General features: G+C 42.2%; 1 protein-coding gene across 1 annotated transcript; it reads right to left on the reverse strand.

The window, feature by feature from the left end:
* Window positions 1–1230: 1230 nt before the first annotated feature.
* atp5f1b (ATP synthase F1 subunit beta) lies at window positions 1231–6808 on the reverse strand. Its single transcript, XM_076303275.1, has 10 exons — window positions 6688–6808; window positions 5532–5705; window positions 5266–5440; window positions 4772–4893; window positions 4447–4631; window positions 3536–3694; window positions 3155–3277; window positions 2680–2892; window positions 2280–2481; window positions 1231–1498 (listed from the first exon to the last, which is right to left on the reverse strand). The coding sequence occupies exons 1-10, from the start codon at window positions 6776–6778 to the stop codon at window positions 1401–1403; spliced, it is 1542 nt and encodes a 513-aa protein (XP_076159390.1). The 5' UTR covers window positions 6779–6808; the 3' UTR covers window positions 1231–1400.
* Between the last annotated feature and the right edge of the window lie 7951 nt (window positions 6809–14759).

The raw sequence follows: 14759 nt of genomic DNA on the forward strand, positions 1-14759 counted from the left end.
TTTAGAAACACTGTGTAAAGCTTCCCAAAAACAAGCTTCTACTGAGCTTGAATGCCTGACAGATTTATTATGTGAAGAACCTTATTGGTCTGTCCAGGGGGGAATCCTGTGCTTATGTCCTGACAGGTGGGACCATGCACAGAAGTAGAATAGCAATGCAAGTACACTACAGTACTACATGACCTTAATTAATAAGGTATGGGACATTCTATGAAACGGGTGCCTTTTCCACTATAAAAAAAGTAACCTACCTTTCAATTTATCCAGACATCGTCCAAAAAAACACATTGAAATATGGATTGAAACAGAAAACTTCACGATAAGGCTAGTTATCCAATAACAGTCAAGTTAGTGAGATAACATACATGACTTCAATTAGAAAAGCCATTTGCTTAGCAATGACTTAAATGTGTAATGAAAGTTATTCCTGTCCAATGAGTGACCGGGTGGTTGGATTAACCTTGCCCAATCCACTCATCGTAATAAAAAAAATAATAAAAAAAAAGTAAAAAGCATGATTTCATTCTGTATAAATAGGTCTAAGGCAGTGTTTCCCAACCTTTTTTCCCCATTGAAGGCCCCCTTGCCTGTGCCCCCAAGCCAGGGCCCCCTACCCAAACTCCTACCTGCATACACACACAAAGAATAATGTGATTTACAAACTTATAAGTTCAGAGGTAATAAATAGCTACATGAATTTAAATGTGGAACAAAATATGTTTTCATTAGGATTATACAGATTTTTGATTATCCAATTGGATGTGTTACTGGGATTTTATAGATTTAATGTCCGCAAATATAACTTTGCCAATCTCACAACCTCAGCCCAGGCAACATTGTGTGGAACCCCTGCAATCTCTGGCGACCCCTAGTGGGGTCCGTGGACCCCAGGTTGGGAACCACTGGTCTAAGGTAATCAGGAAAATATATTTAACTCTGAAAAAAGTTCGATATTTCATAAATATAACACTTACGTGGTGATTTTTTAGAGGTAAATGTTATGCCAGTCAACCAGGAGCCAGGGAAATGTGTCACTTGTGAAAAATGGTCATGTTAAGAACCCTTGAATTATTAGCTTTAGAAACAAGTTTTTGCCTTATGCACCTCACAAATGGCACCAGTTTCATAGAATGACCCGCATCATACTGCTTAGACCTATGCCAGCCCCCTCACTTAAGGCTGTTAGAAAGGCAATACAATACAATACAAATAAAAACAGCAAGACAAACATTGTAAGACAGACCTTTATTTCCTCCTTTGTAATTGGAAACATTAAATAGAACTTTTTCAGGATGACTTGACAGATACAGGGACAATTTTTGTATTCGAATGTGACAACGTACAAACCAAGTGCTTCCTCCAGACCTCTTTTTTTACACAACTTATTGACAGATGCTTGTTTACGAGTGCTCCTCAGCCAACTTCTCTGCCTTCTGTACTACCTCCTCGATTGGGCCCACCATGTAGAACGCCTGCTCGGGCAGGGCATCGTACTCACCTGGGCGACAGACAAACATGTTATCAATTAATTAATGGAAAAAACAAAACAAAAATATTGTGAACTTATTGTTCAAAAACAGGGTCGATTTTTAATTAATATTTATTAACCACCATTTCCCTTGAAGAGCAGCACACTTAAAATTCTGGTGCTACGCCTTCATGTACCACCGGTGCACTTATTTAAGTTGTAGACATCTGGTTGCAAAAGCATAATCCTTGCAAGATTTGTAGATCTGCATTGAATCTCGTAGGTTACCAAACCAAAGCATACATTTTTTTCTGCACTTCACCTGGCTAGATAGGGAAGATAGACCAACTCTATGGAGGGACGTCTCCGTAGACATGTCCAATTTTTATTCGATGCCCAACAGTTCAAGCAATACATAAGTCTGCTTCACTAATCTGCTTGAGTCGCCAGCTTCTCCCTAAATTTGTTTACCTTAAGTGAACTCTTAAATCTAATAATTGACTTTATACAACCAGTTTTCATAAAATTAGATAAAATAACCACAATGCATCCCATTAAGTACAGCATCACAACATACAGAATCATAACCCCTGTATCGTAATATGTATAGTATAGTCCCAGATTCTTGCCAATACACAGCTTTAAAATACACAGACCTAACCAGATTGGGCTAGAAGAGGTTTGTATGGCACAAGACCCACCTAGAGATGCACCTAGACTTCCTTAGGCATTATGAGAATAACCTCCTTCCATTTTTAGCTAAGTGGGATTAGACCTGACCCAACAAAGGGCCCATACAAAACTGACGTACCTCCAAGGATGGCCTTGAAACCGCTGATGGTCTCCTTCAGGGGCACCAGCTTGCCCATGTGACCAGTGAACACTTCAGCCACCTGGAAGGGCTGTGACAGGAAACGCTGGATCTTACGGGCACGGGCCACAGTCAGCTTGTCTTCCTCAGACAACTCATCCATACCCAAGATGGCAATGATATCCTGAAGGGATTTGTAGTCCTACAACGACAAAAACAAAAACATGAGTGGCCTTATTTCACCAATCACACCACAGACACATTAACCACCGCCTTGAACTACTTGGCATCTCTCTATGTAGAAGTAGATCTTATTCCTCCATCAGCATTAGACACAGCCAGTATAAGATACCACATTCCACTCATAGGGAAACGTTGATCCTGTGGTGGGCAAACTAACCTGCAGGATCTTCTGGACACCACGGGCGATTTCATAGTGCTCAATTCCTACAATGTTGGGGTCCATGATACGGGAGGTGGAGTCCAGGGGGTCCACAGCGGGGTAGATACCCAGCTCAGCAATGGCGCGGGACAATACAGTGGTGGCGTCCAAGTGAGCGAAGGTGGTGGCAGGGGCGGGATCAGTCAAGTCATCAGCGGGCACATAGATGGCCTGGGGGGGGGGGGGGGTTTACAAGTCAGTGATAAGTCTTTTCAATTGTCTTGACAACAAGATGTGCTTCAAGACTTTCAATCACATGCACATTTTCAACAAATCCAATTTGACCATAACTAGAGCATTTAACCATGAGCCTTGATGCACTTGATGCTCTGGAGGAGGACTGCTCCAGGCTTGAATTGGATGGCCACTATATTCCAGTACAGAGGCACCTATGGATGAAGACAAGACAGCGTGGCTGGGGTATGTAGTGTACCTGCACAGATGTGATGGAACCCTTCTTGGTGGTGGTGATTCTCTCCTGCATGGTACCCATGTCAGTGGCCAGGGTGGGCTGGTAACCCACAGCAGAGGGGATACGACCCAACAGGGCAGACACCTGGAGAGGAGCAATTACCACAACATTTAACCCACTACAGACCAAGAAAAAATAACTTTAAAAAAAAGTGAGCATAGAGCGCCCATCACTTTATCTTCACATTTTCCAGATGTACTCCCATCTTAGCTACTCAAAACAAATGATCAATAATCACAAGACAGAGTCCATCTGTTCATTAAAGAATCTCAAACTTGATGCCATAGCAGTATAGCAAGCTAATTTGGAAAGGCAAGCAAACAGATCAGAGTTTCCACAAACCTCTGAACCAGCCTGGGTGAAACGGAAGATGTTGTCAATGAAGAGCAGCACATCCTGACCTTCCTGGTCACGGAAATATTCGGCTACGGTCAGTCCAGTCAGAGCGACACGGGCACGGGCGCCTGGGGGCTCGTTCATCTGACCGTACACCAGCGCCACCTAGAGTTGAGGAGGAAGAGGAGCAAGTATGAGCACCACAGACAATGAGGCAACAGACAACATGCAAGGTTAAATGGCAACAGGTGGTTCTTAATTTAGAAATGGTGCCCAAGGAGTGACCTAGGAGTGGCTGGGAGGATTCAGCTGGTTTTATCTACATCTTTGAAGCAAAGTGTATTCACTATCCATTAATACTCTGTAGCCTACTTTTAATGATCTACATTTATAATGATCATGATCTTTAACTTATATTGACCTACATTTATAAAGTCACATTCCAGTCACTTTACCTAAGTACATGGACAAGGCTGTCCAGCTATATGAATAGACCTCTGAAGTTCACCTACAAAAAAAAAGCTACCATCTTTGCCCAAACAAGGAGATCCAGTATCTTGAGATTTTTTCCATGGGAAAATATTGAATTATCACACCTGTTAAGCAGAAATGCAGACGTTTTGCTCTACACCGTTTTGTCCTATGCCTTCGAGTGGATACGGTGATCTTCAGTACATGAAGATGGCATACTTTGATCTTTGCTACCCCAGAGCTAACTTACAATGCAACTTGCCATAGGTAGTTTGCCTCAATTAACACCAGGATCTCCTTATGTGGGCAAATATGGCAGCTTTGGTTCCTTTTTGTAGGTGAACTTCAGAGGTCTCTGTGAGTGTGCAAACACAGACACACCCACCCACTACTTCCAGAAAGAGAGCTTGGTGTGCATCACTGCACTTTCTACATGGCAACTTTACCTTGGAAGTGGTATCCTTCAGGTTGATGACACCGGACTCAATCATCTCATGGTAGAGATCGTTACCCTCACGGGTCCTCTCTCCCACACCAGCGAACACAGAGTAACCACCATGGGCCTTGGCCACGTTGTTGATCAACTCCATAATGAGTACAGTCTTGCCCACTCCAGCACCACCGAACAGACCTGTAGAAACACACAAAGGAATCTTATCCTATCTATATCGATTACAAGGAGACAATAACTGAAACCAACTAACCCAGATTGAGAAGAAAGAAAAAACGGTAAGTTAAGTGTAACAGCGGAAGTGTTTTTCAAACACGTACCAATCTTTCCACCCTTGGCATAGGGGGCAAGCAGGTCGACCACCTTGATGCCAGTGACCAAGATCTCCTGCTCCACACTCATGTCTGTGAACTCTGGAGCCTCAGCGTGGATTGGGGCAGTACTGCAGAGAAGTAATATGATCAGCATGTTTCCTAGCCATTAAGGTCACAAACACTTACAAGGAGTTGTTTTATCATAACACTTCTAAGAAAACATTAACATGATTCATTTTTATCAAATCTGTTTTCAGGCATTTGAAATAAGACCGTATAGATTGACTGGAAATTAGTGAGATGAGTAGGACCGGGAAATGGCTGCAGGCACAGACAGGTAGAGGTGAATGTAATTATGAATGGTGCCATTTGCTACTTTAACCGGAGCTACAAATGGTGCGCATTTGTTTGGCTTGCTTAGGATCCTTCAACTTTTTAACTTTGTCTTTGAAACCATGACTGCTGTGATTCTGGATGTAAACCAACTGATCTAAACTTACTGCTTAGTAGAGATGGGGCCCCTCTCATCAATGGGCTCTCCAATGACATTCATGATTCTGCCCAGGGTCTCAGGTCCCACAGGGATTCTGATGGGGGCACCAGTGTCCAAGACCTTCTGCCCACGAACCAAGCCCTCTGTACCGTCCATGGCAATAGTGCGGACTGTGTTCTCACCTGAGGGAAGCAGTTGAAAGCAGTCACATAACAATCCTATTGCACTGACAATTTGGATGGAAAAATTCTAAAACGTGACATAATGACTTACCCAAATGCTGAGCCACCTCCAGTACTAGCCTAGACTCGCGGCCAGCCACTTCCAGGGCGTTCAGGATGGGAGGCAGGCCCTCATCGAACTGGACGTCCACCACGGCACCGATGACCGCGACAATACGCCCATTGGCGATGGCTGCGGCTGCAGCAGGGGCAGCATAACCCCTGGCTGTAGAGAAGGTGAACACAATAAGAACACTAATAATGACACTGCAAAATAACTAGACTACATAGACTGAAAGTTAATCGTGCCAACGTAATTGTAAGACATTACAAAGCTTAACGTCTGCGTTAAAGAAACGTTAAACTTAAGACCTCATTCAAAACTGCTGTAACCTTGTTACCTTATTGATCTAGCTGCTAACTTTAACTTAATGTCTCCAATTTGTCTCTAAATTGGTTGCAATTGTTTCGATTCGATGACCTTGGCATTCGGTAAGGTAAATCCATTTTTTTCGCAGACGATCTGGTTTGAATGCTAGAAAGATATTTTCCTAATCCTAATGTCGTCAGTGTCAGTAAGGACGTTTAGGCTGGCTGGCTTATGCTAGCAGTACTTTAACTTCAACCCCACACTGCAGAAAGTCAACTGGTATAAGTTAGCCATCTACGACGTTGTATAGCTAGTGCTAACATCGTTGTACAACTTGTACTACCAACGAAATAACATGGTTTCATCTCCACAAGGTCTCTCGACACTTTCATAATCCAAATATGTATCCATATCCTACCACTTCCAATTTTAAGTATTGATCTGTTGTTGAATACGAGAAATAGCATTATCGAAAATCATAGTGCATGCAGCTTGCTAAACGACGAGTTGGCTAGTCATGTTAGCTTCCTCATGACACACAAAGGTCATCTGTGTTATCATAGGAATTTCCATTCATAGCTACAATGACAGTAAATATACTAGAGGCTCACTGAACCAAAAACACAAATGTAGCAATAAAAAACAATCTTCTTCAAGTTTGTCATTGAATTTCTCTGACTCATGTCTGCGGCCTGTAGTACTTGCGCCGCCTGCACGCCGTCTGCCATTTGCCTCAGCACGACCATGACACACTGACAGTTTGACCATGAGAGGCTCAAACAGAAGACAAATTATAGCAAAAGAGATTTTGACACCAAAAACATTATGTGTGCCTTACAAGCATGGAGAGCCGATCGTGATCCGGCGAGGACCCCGGGCTTCAGAGCCTGCAAAGCCCCGGTGCAGCAACGTCCCACAGCTCCTAACATTGTCAAAATGGCTGAAGGTGGAATGAGACAGAGCTTGAGAAGGCTTTTTATATGAATAGCCGGGTATCTGCACTGAGCATGCGCTGTCAAAATGGCGGCGTGACAGTGGGCAAAGTGCGCATGCGCTGATCACTGAAGGACAGCATGATCTGTAATGAATGAGGTGTGCTGTGGCATAAGCTAACAGTGTCAATACATTCTCCTGTATCTGATAGTTATCTGAAGTTTAAACACTTACTATTGTTCAGTCCTAAGGTGAATTGCACACCTACTTGTTATTTCTCTGTAATAAGCATGACGCGAGGGCATCCTGGTGGTCTGCAGGTTACCTCAGTAGCAAGGTGTGATTAGCTTGTTGACATTGGTAATGTATCAGGATAATGGACTTTGGTTGTATATTTCATGATTATTAGGGATTTTCATGTAGCATGGTTGATGACCAGTGAGGCATTTCTTGTCAACACCCATTCAGGGAATTTAAGTCATGTAAGCTTTCTAAACTAGCATGTTAGTTTAACTTCTTGATGATATGGGTCATTCAGTTAGTCAGCAGGCTCTTCCTAAAATTAAATAACTTATCCTTATTGTGCTAAAATGCACAACTGTCTTAATGTGGTGAGCTAAATTTGTACAGTAGGCCTATGGAAAATGACCTAGGTCTACATTAAAGTTACATGTCAAATATGTTAATTTAAATGTTTTATAGACAAAATTAGCCCTTTATTCCCTTGAAATTTCACTGGTCTGTCTTTCTAAAAGTATTCATTAATTCATTCATTCACCCAATCATTCATTCATTCATTCATTCATTTTCTTTGCCAAATACATTTGTTTGTAGGCTATTTATTAGTTAGGGTATTTTTTTTAAGTCACTTTGGTTTAGTTTTATGTTTCAAACCATTAGCCCACTTTTCAGCATACCCAGAAATCTTAAGTAGGCCTAATAGAACAGGTCTACTTCAAATCATCTGAATTCAGTAATTATGTCTTCATAACTTTCAGGTTTCTGCAGAATGCTGTACCCATTTCAAACTGTAGAGGGCGGTAGAGGGCTAGGAATTTCAGAGATGAATTTCTGTGGTGGATTCTCTTATTATGCTGGTCTGCATGACTCCGTCCATCTGTCAGATAACTATCAAGAAATTTTGTAGCAAAGTTGTCCATGCTTAGTATAACACCAATCCATGTTATATCATAGATTTATCCATAGATCTTATTTTATTTTAGATCCCATTCCACTTAAATAGTGAATATAGGCTATTGGTCATTTAACATTGATATGAATTCATGATAACAAACATGATGACACCATTTGCATAGAGCCTACTTTTCAAGACAATTGCTGCAAATCTGTTGGCTTGCTAGAAGCCAGTAGTAGCCATACCAGAGACTTTCTAATGAGGAGACACAGCACTCCAAAAGTCCTCCATAGAAATGTACTGTATGGGGTTAGTTTGTAACGCCAATATGGAAGTTGTCTACGCATATCACACCTCCTACCGCAGCAAAATCATGTGCTGTGTTGTGAATACATTGGGCCAATAATGTGGTGTTGTGAAGACATCGTGCAAATCATCTCGCCGCTGGAGCAAGATTGGTGTTGTGAAGCCTTGCGCAAGCGCATTTCTACCGAAATAGATGCCCGATAAGTGCCCAAAAAGCATTGCAATAAGGCTGCCGAGTGGAGGGACTTGCCTAAAAGGACTTTGGTTATACTCAAATGAATCCTCTAACAAACTAAGAAAATATTACTATACGGTCAAGTTTGCCTAACTGTTTTGATAGTTGGTGGTGTCGTTACACTACTGTGTATCTTGTACTAATATGTTCTTTATTATTGAGGTTCTAACTACTTAAGCATGCCTGACAGGGCAGTAAGTTGGGACTTTAACATTGCCATTAACAGCATGCCAGCACAGATCAGGGATCATCTGCAGCCACTGAATGGCTATATGATTAAACCCATGCTTACACTACTTCTGATTGGTGATCAGTAGTTTCCTCACACTATGTCAGCATGTGTCTCACCCTTGGATTTTGCATTTTTGTTTAAAAATTGTTTAAACTCTTGAGATAATGATAACCAAATTAGCCTTTGGGTCAGCCTCTGGTTGACAGCGTGGATGTAAAAGACATTCTTTACATTGATATGTGTTAGTCTGAGTTTATTAAGTCACTTACAATTTCACTTGGCCTTAAGCCCTTGGGCCATGTTTGCATTCCACAACATGAATATTTATATATTTATATTTATACTGTTTGTGTATATTTCTTTTATCTATGAGGAAGTACCGCTTGCTGTTTGACTGAGCTGGCAATAGGAAAAGGATAATAGAATTTCCTTTTTAAAATCTGAATTGACATGTTTAAACATTACAGCAACAGAGACTAAGTAACATCTAGCCTGGGAATACCCATACGAACCTTTGGCAAATTTGAGATTTGCTCTGTAGGTCCGTCTGGCCAAGAGGCCATTAAAGCCCATTTAATGTCCCTAAAACATGCATGTAGACGCTAATCCGGCATGGATGTGTATTTCTTTGAAATCGAGTAAACACCTGCGTTTAACATAAGGCACTCAATACTAAGCCATGCAAAAACACTGCATTTAACGTTTATACATGCAGACATGCCAAAGATTCACTGCATAATAAAGTAATATGCACTGTGTGGCACAGTGTTGACGAATTCAATATATACAAACAAAGGATTTGCCTGTGGGAACACAATACAAATTTGGGTCTGGGCCTATGACCAACCTTGGCATTTCTGTGTGTGACCACATCACTGTGTACTGTGATTTATGCGAGACAATTTCAGAAGTGATTGATGCGGTGTACAAAAAAAACTCTCACCCGGGGGAATATTCCCTCTTTCTGCCCTTTTTTTATACTCTCTTTGCATGGCATGGTATGGTATGTCTGCATAATTGAGCCCTCTAGTGCAAGTCAACCAGCAGGAAGTAGCAAGACTGGAATCAATTTACCTGGAGTGAACCAATGGGAGTGAAAAGATGACTATGAAACAGACCCAGCCACACCATGTTTTTATTATGAGACTGAATGCATAGACTGTGATGATTATGCGCCCAGCATTGCCTGTGTAGATAAACTATGGGCCTTCAAGATGAAGGAGAGTGGGGAAATGAAAAACAAATGCCCACAAGAACACTGGACATTCCTACATGATTTATCAAGACAGTGACTGGCAGCTTAGCCCCAGAGGTTTTGTTCCAAAGACCCCCTGTGGGTGAGAAAATATTCTAAGGACCCCCTCATAATCGTAATAATTAATGCCATTGAAGTTGTGGTCAAGTTTACTATCCTGTGTTTTCTGGCAAGTGTGTAACTTGATCTGTCTTTTACCAACTTTAGAATTTGCATCACTGGACATGGTCTGACTCAAACATTTATCCACGTTTATCAGCAAGCTAGTTGGCAATATATGTCTAAAAACAATACAAAACAATGACAAGAAGTAGACAGTATATGACAACCAAAAGAAGACAAAACAAAAATGAAAATTAAATAAACTCTTTAAAAGTTTAAGTGAGTTTTAAGGAGAGATTTAAAAGATCAAGACAGAATCAGCTAACCTTATTTGCTCAGGCAGTGCATTCCAGAGCTTTGGGATATTAAGCTCTACAGTATGTGTCTTTTTCTTCTGGTCCCAAGCCAGTGAGAAGAGAAGCTGCATTTCTTCGTTTCTCAATTTTGTAGCTTAGCCTCACACCAATGCAGACTCCATCCATCATGCCTACAAGTGATGCTTGCTACTCCCTGTGACAAACTCCACGTCACCTCTGGACCTCTGCATTTGACCTTTGCACTTCTTCAAAGAATGACATTTATTTGGGGCTGACAACAACATGTGTTTCTTGTCTATGGTGCATCTTTACGGACAATATTTTTCTTGTTTTACAGTTTCTCATGGATGAAGATGTAGTCAAGGGGGTAGTGGTGATGGATTGGAGGACATTTGGAGCTAATCAACTGGCATCATTACCCCTTCGGCCTTTCCTGTCCAGAGGTCTACAGTGAGAAGCTCTACATTCAGGCCTGGGCTACACCGGGTCCGCTGAGCATAAAAATAGAAGGTCTAATTTTTTAGAATTTAAAAAAAAAAATGAGTAGGCCTATACACCGCTATCACATCTGGTGCAGCAAGTTCCATTGATTACAGTGGAAGCTTTACGTACCCTATTTATGTAGCCTCCCTGTCAGGTTGTCAGTAGCACCAAGACATGAAATGCTGTGTGTGAGCTGTAGATCACACATTCTCATACATTTTTTAGTGATGGAGACATGCAAATCTCAGGGTGATAATAATGGGTACATATTTGCAATTTAACATGTGGGGTAACACAATGGCTCATGACTTGACCATCAGCCTTTCATCTCAATCCTCTCCACACCAATACATAATCAGTTCAGGTTGTGGGTGAGGCGAAGATTGACGAGAAGCGCTATACGTCAGTTTCGGAAAAGTTGTGCTCTATGTTTGCATGTGTGGTGTAGCCTAGTCATGAGGTCATAGGTTATAGCTGCTGCTAAGATTAAAGAAAGTTATTGAGTCAGCATCAGAGAGAGGTTGTGGACGCACATCTGCGTTCATCATGAGGTTGACAGGCAAGGTGTGCTTAAGGTGGCACCTGTAAAACATTCCTGACTCAGGGCTGTGATCGAGTGAGCAGAGGTGGATTCGCAGGGCGGGGAGTCGGAGTGGTGATAGGAGAGCTGACTGATGCCCTCTTAATCTACCAAGGGGGTCCGACACATGCGGACGTACCAGCTATTCACTTTCACAGGCGGGTCATTTTGCTGCATTACGTACTGCACACTAGCACGCAAAGAGATGAAGGAGGAGGCACCAGGTTTGTGCCAGAGGACAGCGGTGCTGTTGACCTGTTGACCTCGGAGCTGAATCCTTTCACACATTTCTGACCCACCTGAAGATGACTGTGACTAGAATTTACAGGTTTTCTTCAATGGAACTACTGGTGTCCATATGGTAGCAACATTCTCTTTGTCTCCCATGACAACCTTAAATTACTCTCACTCTCTCTGCATGCAACGTGCAATGTACTGGGCACATGTAGCATTAGCCTGGCTATGCAGATGTGCCTGTGATTTTGTGGAGTGCACAGCAGCTGTCACAGGGATACGGTCAGGAACAGATTAAAGCCATTTGGCATCAAATACCTGGATTTGAGATCTAAACGTTGCATGCCATCATATCGTTTCCAATACAGGATGCAACTTTTCAAAAGTAGCTTTTCAACATTGAAGAGACTCATGTTAGACTTAGGGCCAAAGGGCAATGTCTATCTAATCTATCTAATAAGCAAAGTTCTTGCGTGTGAACTATAGCTATTGTGTGGTATCTGAAGCAAGATAGATAGATAGATAGATAGATAGATAGATAGATAGATAGATAGATACTTTATTGATCCCCAAGGCGAAATTCAAGACAGGTAGTGCAAGGTGCCAATACCAAGGCCCAGTTTTAAACCTAGATAAATAAGTACTGTATATCTGCACTGTCCTTATAAAAAAGCATGTCACATATGTCATTATAGGACTGTCAGTGTCATAACATAGAAAATCTGTTTTTGTAACTGCCTGAGGGAAGCTTCGATACACTGATATTATTGAAGGTGATAATTGAATGTGTGTAATACTTCATCTTCAACTGCCTCCAGCAATGGCAATTCAAATCATTCCAATATTGCTACATTTGACAGTGTGGACACATCTCCATAGTTTGCTGTGGCTGTGCATTCACTCTCTTATTGCTGCAGGTCTGCTGGAACGTGCTAATGGTGAGGGATGACCTCCTTTTTCATGCTGATCTGCTTGTACTACAGAGGTGAGGCGTTTCCCTGTGCGTACAGTCTGGCTATATATTATCATGTCAGAACGCAGTGGTCCCACGCTGATATGGAGAGAGAGAGAGAGGGAGGAGGGATCAGAACCAGGTTTGAACAATCCCATTCCTCATGAAAGCATTTCTGAGTGACAGCTCACCTTTCCATGCTTTTGCCCTTGGGGTCTGGATTTAACGAATGGGAGGAGTGATGGAGGCGGGAGCGAGGCTGGCACTTTCTCTGCCAGCTGCTTGTGCAGGAAATAGTGATCACCAGCGGTAATTCACAGCTGCAACGTTACTCAAAGTCACCCATGACTGTGTGATTTTTTATGACGTGATACAATCTTTCCATTCATCAATTTCTTGGGTCTCTCCCTCTACTGTCTCTTTTCCATCTCACTCTTATGTTCATCGCCTTTTTATTCACCCTCTATCCTCTATCTGTCTGACACAAAATGAGTTGTGTGTGTGTGTGTGTATTGTGTGTATATATATATATATATATATATATATATATATATGAAGACTTCTTTTCAAAAGCTGAAAATGAAATGACTTAAGTAAAAGTAATCTATAAGCATGCCACTTAAGTAAAAGTCTTAAAGTATCTATTATTTACAGTACTTAAGTATGACAAGTAGCCCATTAAAACATACTTAAAGGTTGTATCAGCGATTTCAGGCCCAAAAAAGACCCAAACATAAATGATCACATTCATCTAATCTCTCCTAACGATCCGCTAGCTGTCTGCCCCATAAGCAGGCCGTCAAAAACACGTCTCTGTAGGCAGCCTAGGCTCCGAGATCTGTACACAAAAACAATTGCTACCACCAAGGGTTGGCAACCACTCAAAGGCAAAATAAAGTGTTTCAACCAATAACCGACGAGATGCGCGTTTAGGAGAGTTTTAATTGCACGGGAGGTAGGGGGGAGGGAGTAGCAAGCTAGCTCTCTGTTTTGTTTGAACATCAACAGAAGTGATGTATCCACGCTATCGCTGATACAACCTTTAAGTACTGAAAGTAGATGTACAAAGTACTAGTAAAAGCTTTTGAGGTCAGGTGGGGTACTGATTAAACTCCTGTATATATTTATATCCCCTTGTGGATCCAAGAGTTGAGAATGACCTTTTGAAGATCCCTCATTCCGTCTCCTTAGAGAGAGAGAGCTCAAGCTCCTGATCCAGCCATGGCAGAGGGACTGTGTGTGGAGGTATGCCTGGCCTGAGGGCATCGGTAGCTCATGCTGCTGCTGAACTTTTCTCTTCTCCCTCATGTTCTGTCCTTGTCTTCCCTCCTGTACATCTCTCTTCATCACCGCACTGTCTTTCTGTCTCTTTACTTACTTACTTGTCTGCCAAATGTGTCTGTCTCTGTCTCTGTGTCTCCTTTCCACACACACCTTTCCCATTTTTTCCCATGCAAATGCTCTCTCCTCGTCATGTACACACACACACACACACACACACACACACATACTTTTTTGCTGTCACTCTCTCTTAGCCCCCCTTCTCCCTCTTTCACTTCCTCTCTCTCTCTCTCTCCCTCCCTTTCTCTATCTCCCTTTCCCTCTCTCTCTCTTTCCCTGTCATCCATGCATGTGAATGCATGGCACGCTGCCCTGGCCAGGTGTGGTCCTGGGTGTGGAGCTTCTGTTGCTTCTGGGGGAAACTAAAGAAACGGAGGCGCTGCTTATCAACATAAACTCTTTCACCTCACCTCTCCTATTAAGCTCATAGGAACGCTAAATTAACTTCCAGGCCCATGTGAACAAAACTGGTAGCCCTGGACAAGCGGACCACCTGCTCTAGCCCACTTTTTTGAGGGTCACAAGTTTTTCACCAAAGTCATCAATGTTTCTTCTGAAATACGTGTTATTTTCTCTACATAAGTAAGATGTATAAGTGGATGCATACGTATTGCATCTCATTCAGTTCAGGGTTCCTTATTGAAGCCTCTTCATATAGGCAGTCCTATGAGGGTACAGTTTCTCATTTGGCCCAACCTCCTTAAGATAATCCAGCCAATGAATGGCCAGGGGGGTTGGCCGACTGACACCTGTGGAGGATGGCAGCTGGCACATCTGACTCTGAATTAACTGCAGACTTCTGTCT

Source organism: Alosa pseudoharengus, unplaced genomic scaffold (assembly GCF_046254945.1).
Source record: "Alosa pseudoharengus isolate Yale_2024_CS ecotype anadromous, Long Island Sound unplaced genomic scaffold, YU_APseudo_1.1 YU_APseudo_1.1_scf_24, whole genome shotgun sequence".
NCBI classification, from domain to species: domain Eukaryota; kingdom Metazoa; phylum Chordata; class Actinopteri; order Clupeiformes; family Clupeidae; genus Alosa; species Alosa pseudoharengus.

Excerpts from the sequence above, each read along its gene's own strand:
- atp5f1b (XM_076303275.1), bottom strand. The coding sequence starts at position 6,778 with ATGTTAGGAGCTGTGGGACGTTGCTGCACCGGGGCTTTGCAGGCTCTG. Across the intron at positions 3,278-3,535 it reads TCACCCAGGCTGGTTCAGAG|GTGTCTGCCCTGTTGGGTCG; the intron begins GTTTGTGGAAAC and ends GCTCCTCTCCAG. Across the intron at positions 2,482-2,679 it reads GTGTCCAGAAGATCCTGCAG|GACTACAAATCCCTTCAGGA; the intron begins GTTAGTTTGCCC and ends TTGTCGTTGTAG.